At 39.0% G+C, this 14,900-nt stretch overlaps 1 protein-coding gene across 1 annotated transcript in view; it reads right to left on the bottom strand.

Annotated features, from left to right (window-relative positions):
- LOC124777139 (exostosin-3) overlaps positions 1 to 14,900 on the bottom strand; it is a 150,544-nt gene that overhangs the window by 21,398 nt on the left and 114,246 nt on the right. Inside the window, exon 11 of the mRNA XM_047252433.1 lies at positions 4,963 to 5,090. Coding sequence (XP_047108389.1) covers positions 4,963 to 5,090 — 128 coding nt within the window. The remainder of the gene's footprint in view (positions 1 to 4,962; positions 5,091 to 14,900) is intronic.

The following is a 14,900-nucleotide window of genomic DNA, read 5'->3' as shown; positions in this document are numbered from 1 at the left end:
AATATTCAAAGTTTTTCAGAAGATAGCATTCCCATACCTTCAATATACTGTCAGTACTATAATATGAGCTGTCCTATTTATTTTGACCACTCCCAAGTAACTTTTCCTACAGAAGCAGAATTTAAAAAAGTATCAATCAAATGTTGTTTACCTAGCAGTGAGACATTAATCAACATGACTGTGTTTCTTGTAACTTTAAACAATGGAAAAACCAGAATGGAATAATGATAACATTAAGAAAAGGATAGTTGCTACTCACCATACAGCGGAGACGTTTAATTGCAGATCGTCACAACAAAAAGACTGTCAGCAAGAAGCTTTCGGCCAAACATGCCTTCATCAGAAACGCACACACACACACACACACACACACACACACACACACACACACACACACACAAATGCAGCTCCCTCTCACACATGACCACAGTATCGGCTGCTGAGGCCAGACCAACCTGTTCTTGGTTGTTATGAAGATACGCACTCCCTGTCATTCAATCAGTAGTCTTCAGTTGAAGTTTTGTGCAAATACTACATACACAAATGAAGAGAAGCTAGAAATACTAGTTAGCTACACAACAATTAACTGTATTGTGAATAAAAGAACATTATTGCAATTACTGATCTGGTAACTTACACTTCTTATAATGAGTAGCATTTCTACCCTATCATCATTGATGTAAATTGTACCCACACAAAGCTTCACTGATGAAAACTGACTGCTTTTCCTTGTGTTTCCATTTATTTACTGTCAACTAGAGCAACAGGTGAGTTACATTGCCCTGGGTACCATTACTGTGTTGTTATACAGAAGAGTCAAAAGTCAATTTTGTGTTAATTTTTAATAACATCACACTTATGTGAATGGTACATTGTAATAAAATTTTGAACATATCTTGAAGAGAGGAATTGGATTACCAAGTAAAAAATACAGGGTGTTATTTAAAAAATATGAACAAGGTTACAAGAAACACAATCATGCTGCTTAATGTTGCGCTGGTACCTACAGAAAACGTTTGCTTGATACTTATTATCATTGTATCATGACCTGCCATTAGGCACCAATACTGGTATGGTGACATAGGGCTGAAACACAAGCATCAGTGTGCATTACAGTTGCAGTCTGTCAATGCACACAGCTTTACATCGACATCTACTTCTATACTCTGCAAATTACCATGATGTGCATGGCAGAGGGTACTGTTATTAGAGTTTCTTGCTGTTCCATTCATGTATGGAGCACAGAAAGAATGACTGATTGAATGCCTCTGTGCACGCAGCAATTACTCTAATCTTATCCTCATGATGCCTATGTGAGCGATATGGAGGGGGTTGTAGTATATTCCTACAGACATTTAAACCAGTCCTTGAAACTTTGTTGATAGACTTTCTTGGAATATTCTATGTCGACATTCAAGAGTGTTCCAGTTCAGATCCTGCAGTATCTCTGTGACACTCTCCAATGGATTAAACAAACCTGTGACTATCCATGCTGCCCTTCTCTATATACATTCAATTATGCTGTTAGTCCTATTTGGTACAGGACTCCCACACTTCAGCAATATTCTAGAACTGGTCACACAAGTAATTTGTGAGCAATCTCCTTTGTAGACTGATTGCACTTCCCCAGTTTTTTACCAATAAACTGAAGTCTACCACCTGCTTTACCCATGGCTGAGCCTATGTGATCATTCCATTTCATATCCCTACAAAGTGTTACACCCAAATATTTGTATGGGTTGGCCGATTCCAACAGTGACTCACTGATATTATAGTCATAGGATACCATGCTTTTTTGCTTTTGTGAAGTGCACAAATTTACAACACAAGTTTCCAGTCTTAGTACCACTCTGAAATATTAACAAGATCTGACTGAAAATTTATGCAGCTTCTTTCAGAAAGTACTTCATTATAGATAACTGCATCATCTGCAAAAACTCTGAGATTACTATTATCATTGTCTGCAAGGTCATTAATATACAACAAGAACAGCAAGGACCCTGACACACTTACCTGGGCACACCTGAAGTTACTTCTACATCTGATGATGGCTATCCCTCTGAAATAACATGTTGAGTCTCCCTATCAAAAAGTCCTCAATCCAGTCACAAATTTCACTTGACACCCCATATGATTGTACTTTTGACAAAAACCTTAGGTGTGGTACTGAGTAAAACGCTTTTTGGAAATCAGGAAGTACTGCCTTGATTCAAAGCCTTCTGTATGTCATGTGATAAAAGTATGATGGGTCTCACATAATCAACATTTTTGGAATCCATGATGGTTGGAATGGAGGTGGTCATCCTGTTCAAGACACCTCATTATATTTGAGCTCAGAATATGTTCTAAGATTCTACAACAAATCGATGTCAAGGATATTGGACTGTAGTTTTGTGAACCACGTCCACTACCCTTCTTGTAGACGAGAGTGATCTGGGTTTTTTTTCCAAGAAGTGGGCACAGTTTTTTGTTCGAGGGATCTATGATAGGTTATAATTAGAAGAGGGGCTAACTCAGCTACAAATCTGGTACAGAATCTGACAAGGATTCCATTGAGCCCTGGAACTTTGTTCAATTTTAACGATTTCAGCTGTTTCTCAAGACCTTAACACTAATACTTATTTCGTTCATCTTATCAATGGTTCAAGGATTAAATCGGGGCAATTCTCTTGGGTTTTCCTTTGTAAAGGAACATTTGGAAACGGAGTTAGGTATTTCAGCTTTTGCTTTGCTGCCCTGAATTTCAGTTATTGTCTCATTTGCTTTGGACTGGACACTAACTTGGTGCCATTAACACCCTTTACATACGATCAGAATTTCTTCAGGTTCTCTGAAAGATCATTTGGCAATATTCTGCTACGGTAGTCATTGAAGGCATTGCTCTCTTGATAGCCAAATGCATTTCATGAGCATATCTATCTATAGCCCTAGGCTTTGTTTGATACCTATTACGTAGCAATCTCTGTTTCTTTAGAAGTTCCTTTAGACTGACTGTATACCACAGAAGTTCCCCACCATTATGGTTTGTCTATTAGGTACATCGAGTGTGTGGTCAAGTGTTCTTTTAAACTTGAGCCACAGTTCCTCTATATGCTCCTGCCGTGAGTTGAAAGTTTCAAGTCCCTCATTGAGATATGACTCTACTGATTTTTTATCTAGTTTACTCATAAAGCTGTTTCATCTAAACAACAGCAATAGTGCTGCTGCACTTCATGAGTATTGATGCCTTAAAGGAGTATGGCAAGGTCCTCTTTCAGCATCAGCATTGAAGAACTTGATTCGGAAGTTTGAATTACCTGGTGATTTGGGAATTTCTCCTGGGCAAGACCAATGGCAATTGCACCACAAATTGCTGAAGAAGTTACTGTTACCATGGCTGAGAGTGCTGGACATAATGTGCACGAGCATTTGAACGTTCTGTGGCCCATCATTCAGAAAGTGCTGCAAAGAATTGTGAAATGTAATCTGTACAAACTTCACACTACTCACCACCTTTTGCCATGTGAAGTTTGTAACCCGGAATGTAAACGTGGTATGCAATAAACAAATGTTACCCTCTCATGTGAAAATGAAAATGTATTTCTTTCAATGATGTTTCCATACAATTAATTGTCTTACGATCACTCATTTTTCATGGGGACCTCTCAAGCAGCAAAAGTTTATAATAAGTACCCTATAAGTACCATGTCGATTTACTTGTTTGAAAATATTAAAGGGCTGATTTGCTGATTTTCATATTTACATTTGTGTATTACAAAAATATAGATTGCACACTTGAACATGGTCCCTGACCAGAGGATACAATATGTGAAAGCTTGCAATTGGTCTGTAGCACAGTGGCTGTCGAAATGAGCTCTGCCTCCTTCTTCCAGAGCAACAAGCATAAATCTTATAAAAGAAACAAACATATGATGAATTAATGCATTGCAGAAATGACTTGAAGATTAATGGCAAGTCAGTAGAAGGAAAGTACAGCTTCTTTGTTCATATTTGGAAATAATGTTAACAATCACTACACAAAACACTGCACATGAAACGCTAGATTCACAATGGCTCCTTATTGTTATGGCACACAATACTTTGACGTAGCTGAGTCTGGTAATGAGTATAAACATTCTGATGTGGCACGAAGTAAGCTGACTTTCACCAGAGAGGGGCCAAGTTACAGTAGGAGACAAGTTACAGTATGCAATCTGTATGCAGTTTAATTAAATGTACTGCACTGAAGATCTCTCCAAAACATGACTTTTACCTATGATGTCTTGTAAAAAGCAGCCAAGAAATTTCACTTCGGCAGATAAAGCCATTACCGGTTGATGCCTCATCTAGACATCAGCTTTTAAACAATAACCAGACAGTTATTTTAAGGTTATATGTATATCTCAGCTGTAAGAATAAAAATCATGATCCAATTTCCACATTAAATAACTATCAGCTATCAATATCAATGCCTTCAGATTTATAAGATTTTTGTGTGGTAACAGAAAAAATACCAAATTTCACTAGTTTTGTAAAAATGTTAAATTTCATGTTATGTCATAAAATCTGCTGATTTTGTGATATTTGTCATGTTATCATTTACATGAAATTTTCCTGTCCCTAAGTATGGGGTGACATTTCACAGCAGACTGAAGCACCTATTCTGAGTAACATACACTATCTTCGCACTATTTTTAATTACAATTTGGGAAATCTGACATTACTTTTCATCCTGTAGGATGGCAGGTAAAATGCTCTACAAACCTACATCCAATACAATAAAGCAGAAGTATGGAACAAATATTTAAAACATGAAAGGTTATCATAGAATTTGTGAAATGCATCTACTCTATAACCAAATATCATACACACAAATAATACAAATTTTAAGTCACAAAAGAATCATTTCACTCAGACCGTATATGCATGCTGTACTGATATTTTGCGACAAAATATATTCACAGTGATACAAAATGCACTCACCTAAAGCCAAACATAATTTCATCATGACGTAAATGTGCATCATCATCAACAGAGAGCACTGCCTCTGTTTCAATTGCATCATATGGAAGAAAACGGTTGTTCAAACTGTTGCGGCTTGCTTTCACTACCTATAAAAAGTGCAGAATTATGTTATAATGCAGATGACAAATATCAGAACTACATGTTCTTTTAATCTAAGTATGATATCAAAAGAAGGAAATTCACTATGTCCTTTACAAAGGAACCACCTTGCGATTTGCCTTGAGTGATTTAGGAAACTACAGAAAACTAAATCTGGGTAGGTAAGCAGAGATTTGAATCACTATCATCTCAAACATGTATCTTACATCATACTACTCTGCCACCTCACTTGATAATTAAGATATAATTAACTGCAAAACACCTGTCAACCTAAAACCTGCTATTCTAAACTAAAACTGAATTAAAAATGAAACTGTGGAGAGTAGTATATAATGACAAAATGACTGGGAGAAAAGATAGAGGGAGAAGTAATATAATCATGAAAAAGTGCCGGTGAACAAACAACTCCAAAAACTAAATTATGAGTTGTTGTGCCAAACGTAAGAACAAATTTATGAAAAGCTATTGGGTTTCCAGCTGGGGAGCAATGTTGAAACCCTGAATGTTTCAATGAATGTCAGACATCTGTGGGTAAAGTGCTAAGGTACTGCAAATTTTCTCTAATTTACCATATTTACTTGAATCTAAGCTGCACTCGAATCTAAGCCGCACCTGAAACATGAGACTCGAAATCAAGGAAAAAAAAATTTCCCGAATTTAAGCCACACCTGAAATTTGAGACTCGAAATTCAAGGGGAGAGGGAAGTTTTAGACCGCACCTCCAAATCAAAACAAAGTTGGCCATTGTAACATGAGATACAAATTAGGTCAAATGGATGAAGGTACAGCTACAGTAGTTTGGTTCAAGTCGTAAGCTTAACAGTTAAGCTTTATGAGGTAGCCATTGCTATGTGTCGGGCACTCCGTCTGTATTTATACGAGTACCCTTCCTTTTCCACGTGCTTTGTCTGGTTTGAATTGATTGCTTATTTTGATTTGATCTGATAAGTGCCGTTCTCTTTGTTACAGGTGTTTACATCACTCTAAGCTGAAAATACATTATTGTACTGTGTCATGCATTGTTTGTCGCATTCTGATAATGAGTGTTTATGACCTGTCGCCGCTTGCGGCATGGCTTGCTTTTGTGCGCACTATCGCAGCTTACAATTAAAAAAAAATTTAAAAAAAGAGAGGAATTGTCTCATTAGCGAAACAATGGCAAGAGACTGCTATTTGTTGTTACTTACACTGCTGTTTTCTTTGATAATGATCAACAAGAGCCAAATAATAGACTGCGTATGATAGAAGATGTTCTGAACGAGAGTTTAGTGAAAATTTTTCTCCGTTTGAAAATCTTTGCAGACGCCTCTTTAGTACATTACATTCCGCACAGAAATTAGTCATCTTAGATTTAAAAATCTAGTCAGTTATCGTGCTTCATTTCTGACTGTATCACTATTCAGCATAAGAATAATACGAATATAAACATGACATGATATGTATATTCTCCTGCATTTGCTGTTTCACTCTAGTTTCGCAGTTTATTAGGCAGTCAGGATTTAAATAAGACAGCAGCAAACACTAAAGAATACATGGCATAATGTTTACATTCGTATTATTCTTATGGCGAAGAGAAAACTGCATGTGATTCACGATTCACAAAAGTTACTATTAGCAAACATCTATTGTCACTGGTAGGAAAAAATTCAGAACGTAGAGTTGGCCATATTGACATACATCCCAAACAGTCTTGCCAGTCAGATTTTCGTAGTAGATTTTTAGTGATGAGTTCAAATGCAGAGTGTGTTGTTGTTGTCTTCAGTCCGTAGACAGGTTTGATGCCGCTCTCCATGCTTTTCTATCCTGTGCAACACTTATAAAATAAGAATGAAAATAACTTAGAAATCAAACACTGAAATTTAAAACAAAATTTTATTAGGTTTGTAATACATCTTGTACGAAATGTTTAAAATCTCAGTCATGATTCTGAATCACTATCACTCGATTCTTTGTTGCTCATTTCTTCATACAGAGCATCGTCCTCCGTACCATCTAGTGCATTGGATATCGAACATTTTTTAAATGCTTGTTGCACAGTCTGATTTGGAACACACTTCCATGCATCATAAATCCATTGACACACTTGCGACAAACTTGTGCATTTTACACGTCCTGTTGGTGTCAGTTGACTGCCACTTTTCGAAAGCCAGTCTGTGTACATGCATTTAAGCTCGCCCTTAAATGGTTTATTCAAACAGACGTCAAGTGGTTGCAGAATTGAAGTCATCTCGCCTGGCATTACTGCCAAGTCTGTTTTACTTTCCCCTAATTTTCGTTTTACTGCAGGTGTTGTATGGCCTGTGTATGCATCTAATACCAACAGACTGCATAAACCGAGCATTGCGCCAGGACGACAATTTCACACACGCCCAATCCATTCCAGCACCATGTCCTCCGAAAACCACCCAGTTTCGTTTGCTCGTACAATTACAGTTTTTAGAAACACTTCTGATTTCGGTAAAGTCTTTCGCTTGAAACTATGAATGGGCATAATTTATGTCCATCTGCTGCGCAAGCAAGCATGACGGACATCCGCTGTTTTTCACCCCCTGATGTAAGAACACTTATGTCTTTCTTTCCTTTGGCTTCAACCGTATAATTTGATGGCATGTCCAAATATATGGGAGTTTGGTCAGCATTTACTATTGGACCAAGAAGGTATTGCTTTTCTGTACGCCGCCTAATTATGAAGCACTGAAATTCCACAAGTTTTTCTTCATAATTTTTTGGCAGCTTCTGTGCAACTGAAGTTTGCCTCCGAAGTGAAACACCCCAGCGCTTCATAAACAGATCAATCCTGCTGCAACAAACCTTAAAATTTTCGATTTCTTGCTCTCCAGCAATTTCATGTGCCTTAATTTTTAAAATTTTGGCGTTCACAGCCAGGAATTTCTGACGCTGTTCCTTAACAAATTCATTTAAAATCACTTCTAGTGCATGATATCGGCCAAACTTTGGCCCACTAAATACTTTCCTGCTACTTGATCATTCAAATAATTTGTCTCTCTGCAGTCGCCTGATGTTGCTCTCATCAATCTCGTATTGCAAACCTGCAGCACAATTAGAACTTTGTTCCGCAAAAGAAATAACTCCCCTCTTGAATTTGGCACTATAATGAAAGTTCTTCACAAAATTCCACGAAGCAATATGTGCCACTTCGTGAAATGTTAATAAGGCCCAGCATATCAACTCGTGCAACAATCCTAAAGCCTTGTGCATTGTTGGTATTTTTGTGTAAAGAAATTTATTTTTGTTGCTATGAATATTTGTAAGGCTGCTACACTCGAAGATGTAGAATACGGAATTTCTATTTACTTCATTGGATAATGTATGAAAATGCAGTAGGCCAAACTCGGGGCGGAGAAAAAACTGATCTTCTAACCTCTTTTTAAATTTTTTTTACTGACGCAGAGGTTTTGGCGCCAGTATTTATCTTTGTGCCTGCAAAGCATGTCTGTATATACGACAGCAGAAGTTAGTTGTGGTGGCACCTACCAACATGTTTCAGAACTTCCACTTACTTTTCACTCGATTCTAAGCCACAGGCGGTTTTTTGGATAGCAAAAATCAGAAAAAAAGTGCGGCTTAGATTCGAGTAAATATGGTACATGCAAAGGGTGGAGCAGTAACAGTCCGTATATAACAAACATTCTACAAAAATTAAACTCCAGGAGGTAAACAACAAGCAACAATTAGGAAACACAAAAATTACTCTGCAGTCCACAATAAATGACATAAACCCATACATAAGGAATCACAAAACTGATATAGCTTCCCAGCTTCAATAACCACAAGCATCTACAGTATAACCCCCCTTTTACGTTCCTAGAATTTTTATTGTTCCCATCAAATTACCTATGTCCACAATGTTACTTTGCACCCGATTTTGCGTCAACATATTTATAATTTTCCTGCGATTTACGCATTACAAAAAAGTGTTCATGGAGAAAAATATGACGCTGGCTTGATGTTGGCCATCCAGTAGTGTTTATAAATAGTATGTGGTCAAGTTTCTTTACATCAGTGCTTTACACAGCAGATTTGAACCAGTAAACGTGTAAAAATTGCAACAATTCATGCCATATCTTCTGCTGCTGCCAAGCTCTACTTGGCATCATGGCTGATGGAAGTAACTAGGTTTGTACGACTAAATATATTATGACCAATCACAGCAACTGTTTCCAAATTGTCTCTACTGCACAACGCATTTTTGTGATCGTTATTATAATTGTGTCAACTTTGTCGAAACATATTTAGCGCATTTTAGCGTTTGGCCACATGTAGCGCTAGTTGACACGATCATTCACTTTTGCGTTTCTCAAATGATTGCGCTGGTTACACAAGTTTTTCATGCTGAGCAAAACATGTTTCAAGAATTTATTCTCATTGTCAAGTGCAGTATTTATGTATGTATTTTTGTTTGCGATGTTACGCAAACAATGTGAGTGATAGTTTGCGAGTGTGTGGTTTTCTATATAACTGAGGAGGCACAGTACCCGATCACCTCAAAAAGACATCTACAGGAGAGACGCAGATCAACACATCCAAATGCAACACAAAATACTTATTTGCATATTTGCCCCTGACAACAGAAAAAAATCTCGAAATATGCTGTGCTAAGCATGAAAAAATACATAAGTAATGCAGTATTTCAGTATTTAAATAACAAATTACAGCAGCAGGCTTTCAAACATCAATTATGACATATGAAATTGAGTCAAATGTTCCTACTACCCAGACAGTTATCAGTTCCAGTTACATCAGCGGTTTTTACTAGATAATAAACCTTTATTAGATAATAAACAAGTCCCTGATAAATCTTTTGATGCCTGATATATATAATAGAGGGAAACATTCCACATGGGAAAAACATATCTAAAAACAAAGATGATGTGACTTACCAAACGAAAGCACTCGCAGGTTGATAGACACACAAACATACACACAAAATTCAAGCTTTCGCAACTAACAGTTGCTTCATTAGGAAAGAGGGAAGGAGAGGGAAAGACGAAAGGATGTGGGTTTTAAGGGAGAGGGTAAGGAGTCATTCCAATCCTGGGAGCGGAAAGACTTACCTTAGGGGGAAAAAAGGACAGGTATACACTCGCGCACACACACACACACATATCCATCCGCACATACACAGACACAAGCAGACATTTGTAAAGGCAAACAGTTTGGGCAGAGATGTCAGTCGAGACGGAAGTACAGAGGCAAAGATGTTGTTGAAAGACAAGTGAGGTATGAGCGGCGGCAACTTAAAATTAGCGGAGGTTGAGGCATGGTGGATAATGAGAAGAGAGGATATACTGAAGGGCAAGTTCCCATCTCCGGAGTTCTGACAGGTTGGTGTTAGTGGGAAGTATCCAGATAACCCGGACAGTGTAACACTGTGCCAAGATGTGCTGGCCGTGCACCAAGGCATGTTTAGCCACAGGGTGATCCTCATTATCAACAAACACTGTCTGCCTGTGTCCATTCATGCGAATGGACAGTTTGTTGCTGGTCATTCCCACATAGAATGAATCACAGTGTAGGCAGGTCAGTTGGTAAATCACGTGGGTGCTTTCACATGTGGCTCTGCCTTTGATCGTGTACACCTTCCAGGTTACAGAACTGGAGTAGGTGGTGGTGGTGGGAGGGTGCATGGGACAGGTTTTACACCGGGGGCGGTTACAAGGATAGGAGCCAGAGGGTAGGGAAGGTGGTTTGGGGATTTCATAGGGATGAACTAACAGGTTACGAAGGTTAGGTGGACGGCAGAAAGACACTCTTGGTGGAGTGGGGAGGATTTCATGAAGGATGGATCTCATTTCAGGGCAGGATTTGAGGAAGTCGTATCCCTGCTGGAGAGCCACATTCAGAGTCTGGTCCAGTCCCGGAAAGTATCCTGTCACAAGTGGGGCACTTTTGTGGTTCTTCTGTGGGGGATTCTGCGTTTGAGGGGATGAGGAAGTGGCTCTGGTTATTTGCTTCTGTACCAGGTCGGGAGGGTAGTTGCGGGATGCGAAAGCTGTTGTCAGGTTGTTGGTGTAATGGTTCAGGGATTCCGGACTGGAGCAGATTCGTTTGCCACGAAGACCTAGGCTGTAGGGAAGGGACCGTTTGATGTGGAATGGGTGGCAGCTGTCATAATGGAGATACTGTTGCTTGTTGGTGGGTTTGATGTGCGATGTTGCGAAAGCTTGAATTTTGTGTGTATGTATGTGTCTGTTTGTGTTTCTATCACCTGCCAGCGCTTTCGTATGGTAAGTCACATCATCTTTGTTTTTAAATATATTTTTCCCGCGTGGAATGTTTCCCTCTATTATATATATAATAGAAACAAACATTCCACATGGGAAAAATGTATTAAAAACAAAGATTCCATGACTTACCAAACGGGAAAGCGCTGGTAGATAGGCACAATAAAAAAAACACACAACACACACACACACAAATTTCAAGCTTTCGCAACCAATGGTTGCTTCGTCAAGAAAGAGGGAAGGAGAGGGAAAGATGAAAGGATGTGGGTTTTAAGGTAGAGGGTAAGGAGTCATTCCAATCCTGGGAGCAGAAAGACTTACCTTAGGGGGAAAAAAGGACAGGTACACACACACACACACACACACACACACACACACACACACACACACACACGAGATGTGTGTGTGTGTGTGTGTGTGTGTGTGTGTGTGTGTGTGTGTGTGTGTGTGTGTGTGTGTGTGTGTGTGGGCGCGTGCGCGAGTGTATACCTGTCCTTTTTTCCCCCTAAGGTAAGTCTTTCCGCTCCCAGGATTGGAATGACTCCTTACCCTCTCCCTTAAAACCCACATCCTTTCATCTTTGCCTCTCCTTCCCTCTTTCCTGACGAAGCAACCTTTGGTTGTGAAAGCTTGAAATTTTGTGTGTGTGTTTGTGTGTTTTTTTTATTGTGCCTATCTACCAGCCCTCTCCCGTTTGGTAAGTCATATATCACACGTAAAGTGCATAAGTTTTACAGCTTAAAATGTTATTTACCACATTTTACATTTTCCTACATGTTACACCATTTTTTTGACGTCCCTTGAAAAGTGTTAAAGTGGGGTTTCACTGTATGTTGCTGTTACTATTGTTTTGGTGTCCCACATGTTCAGAAATGAGTGGCTTATTTAGGCACAGGTTAGAAGGGGTCACCAACTTGCGTAGTCATCTGGTTAGTCTTCTTATGGTGGAGAAGGAAGTATAGCTTGCTATGTGCTGTGGAGTTGTTAATGAGCCTTGAATGCTGGACTTTTGCCTAGGCGGGGTGTGGGATATCACTTAACATGTGGAAATAAATATAATTAAGTCTGACTTAATTTCATTAAATATTTCTTGGAATATTTAACTTTTTCAGAAATTTTAAAGCTGTTTCAAACAGACTGCTGCAACCTTGAAATCTGCAGACGTTAAGTTTTAGGACTACTTATGAAAGTGGTTCTTGTAATGATTTTGTTCTACCTTTCAAACAGATTAAAGACTATGTCATAAGTCAGAAGTAATCTAATCTGAATGGAGACAGGGAGTTTACAGAAAAACATAAAGAGAAGTATAGTTCATGATAATACATTTTCAACCAAAAAAATGGGCTGGGACCTAAATACAAGCTGGGTTGCGGAGAGTTTAAGGGGAATTTCCACCGGCACCCAAGACTGTTTGATGTGGGATAACTAAGACGACCGACATTTCATCATGGTTTTAAGGGAAATGACTAACATTTGATTATGATTTTAAGAGCAGTTTAAGGGAGATTTAGTCACAATAAATTTAAACTGCACAATGTATAGCATTTTCTTGAAACGAGTAAAAACTGAGGTACTAAAAAAAAAATAATAAAAACCAGCATAATACTTTTCTTGCTGGCGAAATGTGTCATGAGGCAACTGAGAAATGACAACAAATGAGTTTAAACATTAATGTGCTTATAATCTGCTTTTATGGGTCCTTGGTACTTCTGTGTGTTGCTTATATCATAACTGGTGATCGTTATGAGGAGAGCGCAACCGTGTATTGCCAGTACTGGCAGAGAACTAAGTAAACATTCCCCTATCTTATATCACTCTTTTGTGGCTCCTCGCATTCCCTTGAACCAAACCATCCTCTTTCTGTAGAAGTACGAACAAAAAAGACTAGATGTTGACAATATTGTCAATTATTATATGAAAACTTTTAGAAATCTGTCAGTCAGTGAATTTGGGCTATCGACAGTACTTCCCATGATTAATATTTACAGTAGTAATCACTAACAAAACATATGGAACAAACAGGTGGTCAATTAGTGGGCCGGGAGCATTTAAAAAAAATGAGAGAGAGAGAGAGAGAGAGAGAGAGAGAGAGAGAGAGAGAGAGAGAGAGAAGAGCTTTAATATGGGAGATCCCAGGAAATATGAGAGTGTTGGTCACCCTTGGGATAACTGAATGTACACAGTCTCTCTCCTAAAAGTCACCAGATGCATTTCCTCTGGGTTTTTGGCAGATATTTGCAATTTGTAAATGGGAGTCAGCCCAAACACTGCTCATCACATTTCATGTGATGACCACTGTCAACAGAATGCATTGGTTTACTTCTTGTTACAAACAAAATAATTTTTAAAGTGGAATTTTATGTGCCCTATCAACAGAGCAGCCCCAGATTGATCTAGTATGATACTCAGTTTATTGATACGTATTAACAGTGTCAGTAAAACACGAAGAATAATCAGTAGACAAGAAGCAACTGAGTAGTGCTGCTGCAGGGCGGTAGCTGACCGTGTGGCTTGCAAGTTGCTCCTTGAGTATTTGATAAAACAAATATCACAATAGACTAATTTGGGGCTTATCTGTCGAATGGGCATGGAAAAATCTGCTTCAAAAATAGTTTTTCTTTTATAATGGGAAACAAACTGATGCTTTCCATTGACAATGGGCATCACATGAAAGACATGATAAACAGTATGTGTTTGGGGTGATTCCAGCTACACACTGCAGGAAACAAAACTGCAAATATCTGCCAAACACCATAGAAAATGCACCTGACAATCCTCAGGAGAGACGCCTGGTATACATGCACACTGAAGATTTGGCACTTCTCAGATATTTGGCTGAGTTTCCTACTGAAGAAAAGACTATTACACTAAGATTGACATGACTGTTCAGATGGTAAGCATGTATGCATGGGTACCTAAGACCATACATGAATCTCCGTGTAAAGCATCTGGGTGAGGAAGGGAGTGCTGTGTTTCACTGTATGAAAAGTTCTGGTTGAGATTTACAAATAAAGGAGACAACTCACTGAGAGGCAGAAGCATTGCGTCATCGACAGGTACACATGGCAAAAGATAGAGCATTTGGAATGCACTACCTTTTTCAAGCTTGTAGAAAAAACATGTGCGCACGCACACACGCACACGCACACACACACACACACACACACACACACACACACACACACACACACACTATTGTATTGGGGGGGGGGGGGGGGGGGGGGCAGCAAGTTGCCTTGGGTTTAAGCCAGAAAGGTCAGGGAGCCGAAGGATGCAGTGTAATAATAGCTCCCATCTGTACAGCTCAGAAAAGCTGGTAGTGGTGGGGAGCCTGTACAGCCTGGCCACCCATGGTAGATGCATCTGCAGTGATGAAAAGTCCCTTGCCCAGTATGCTGAAGGCCTCACAAAGGTCTTCACAGACAGGCAATATCCTCCAGACCTGATTCACATACAGATCTCCCATGCCATATCCTCACACACACCTGATCCTCAAACTCATCCTACGAACCAACCACAAATAAGCGCCCCACTTGTCACCCAATACCATGC

Source organism: Schistocerca piceifrons, chromosome 2, assembly GCF_021461385.2.
Source record: "Schistocerca piceifrons isolate TAMUIC-IGC-003096 chromosome 2, iqSchPice1.1, whole genome shotgun sequence".
Classification (NCBI taxonomy): Eukaryota; Metazoa; Arthropoda; class Insecta; order Orthoptera; family Acrididae; genus Schistocerca; species Schistocerca piceifrons.
Note: the sequence above shows the minus strand (reverse complement) of the source record. Positions and strands in the feature narration are given on the sequence as shown.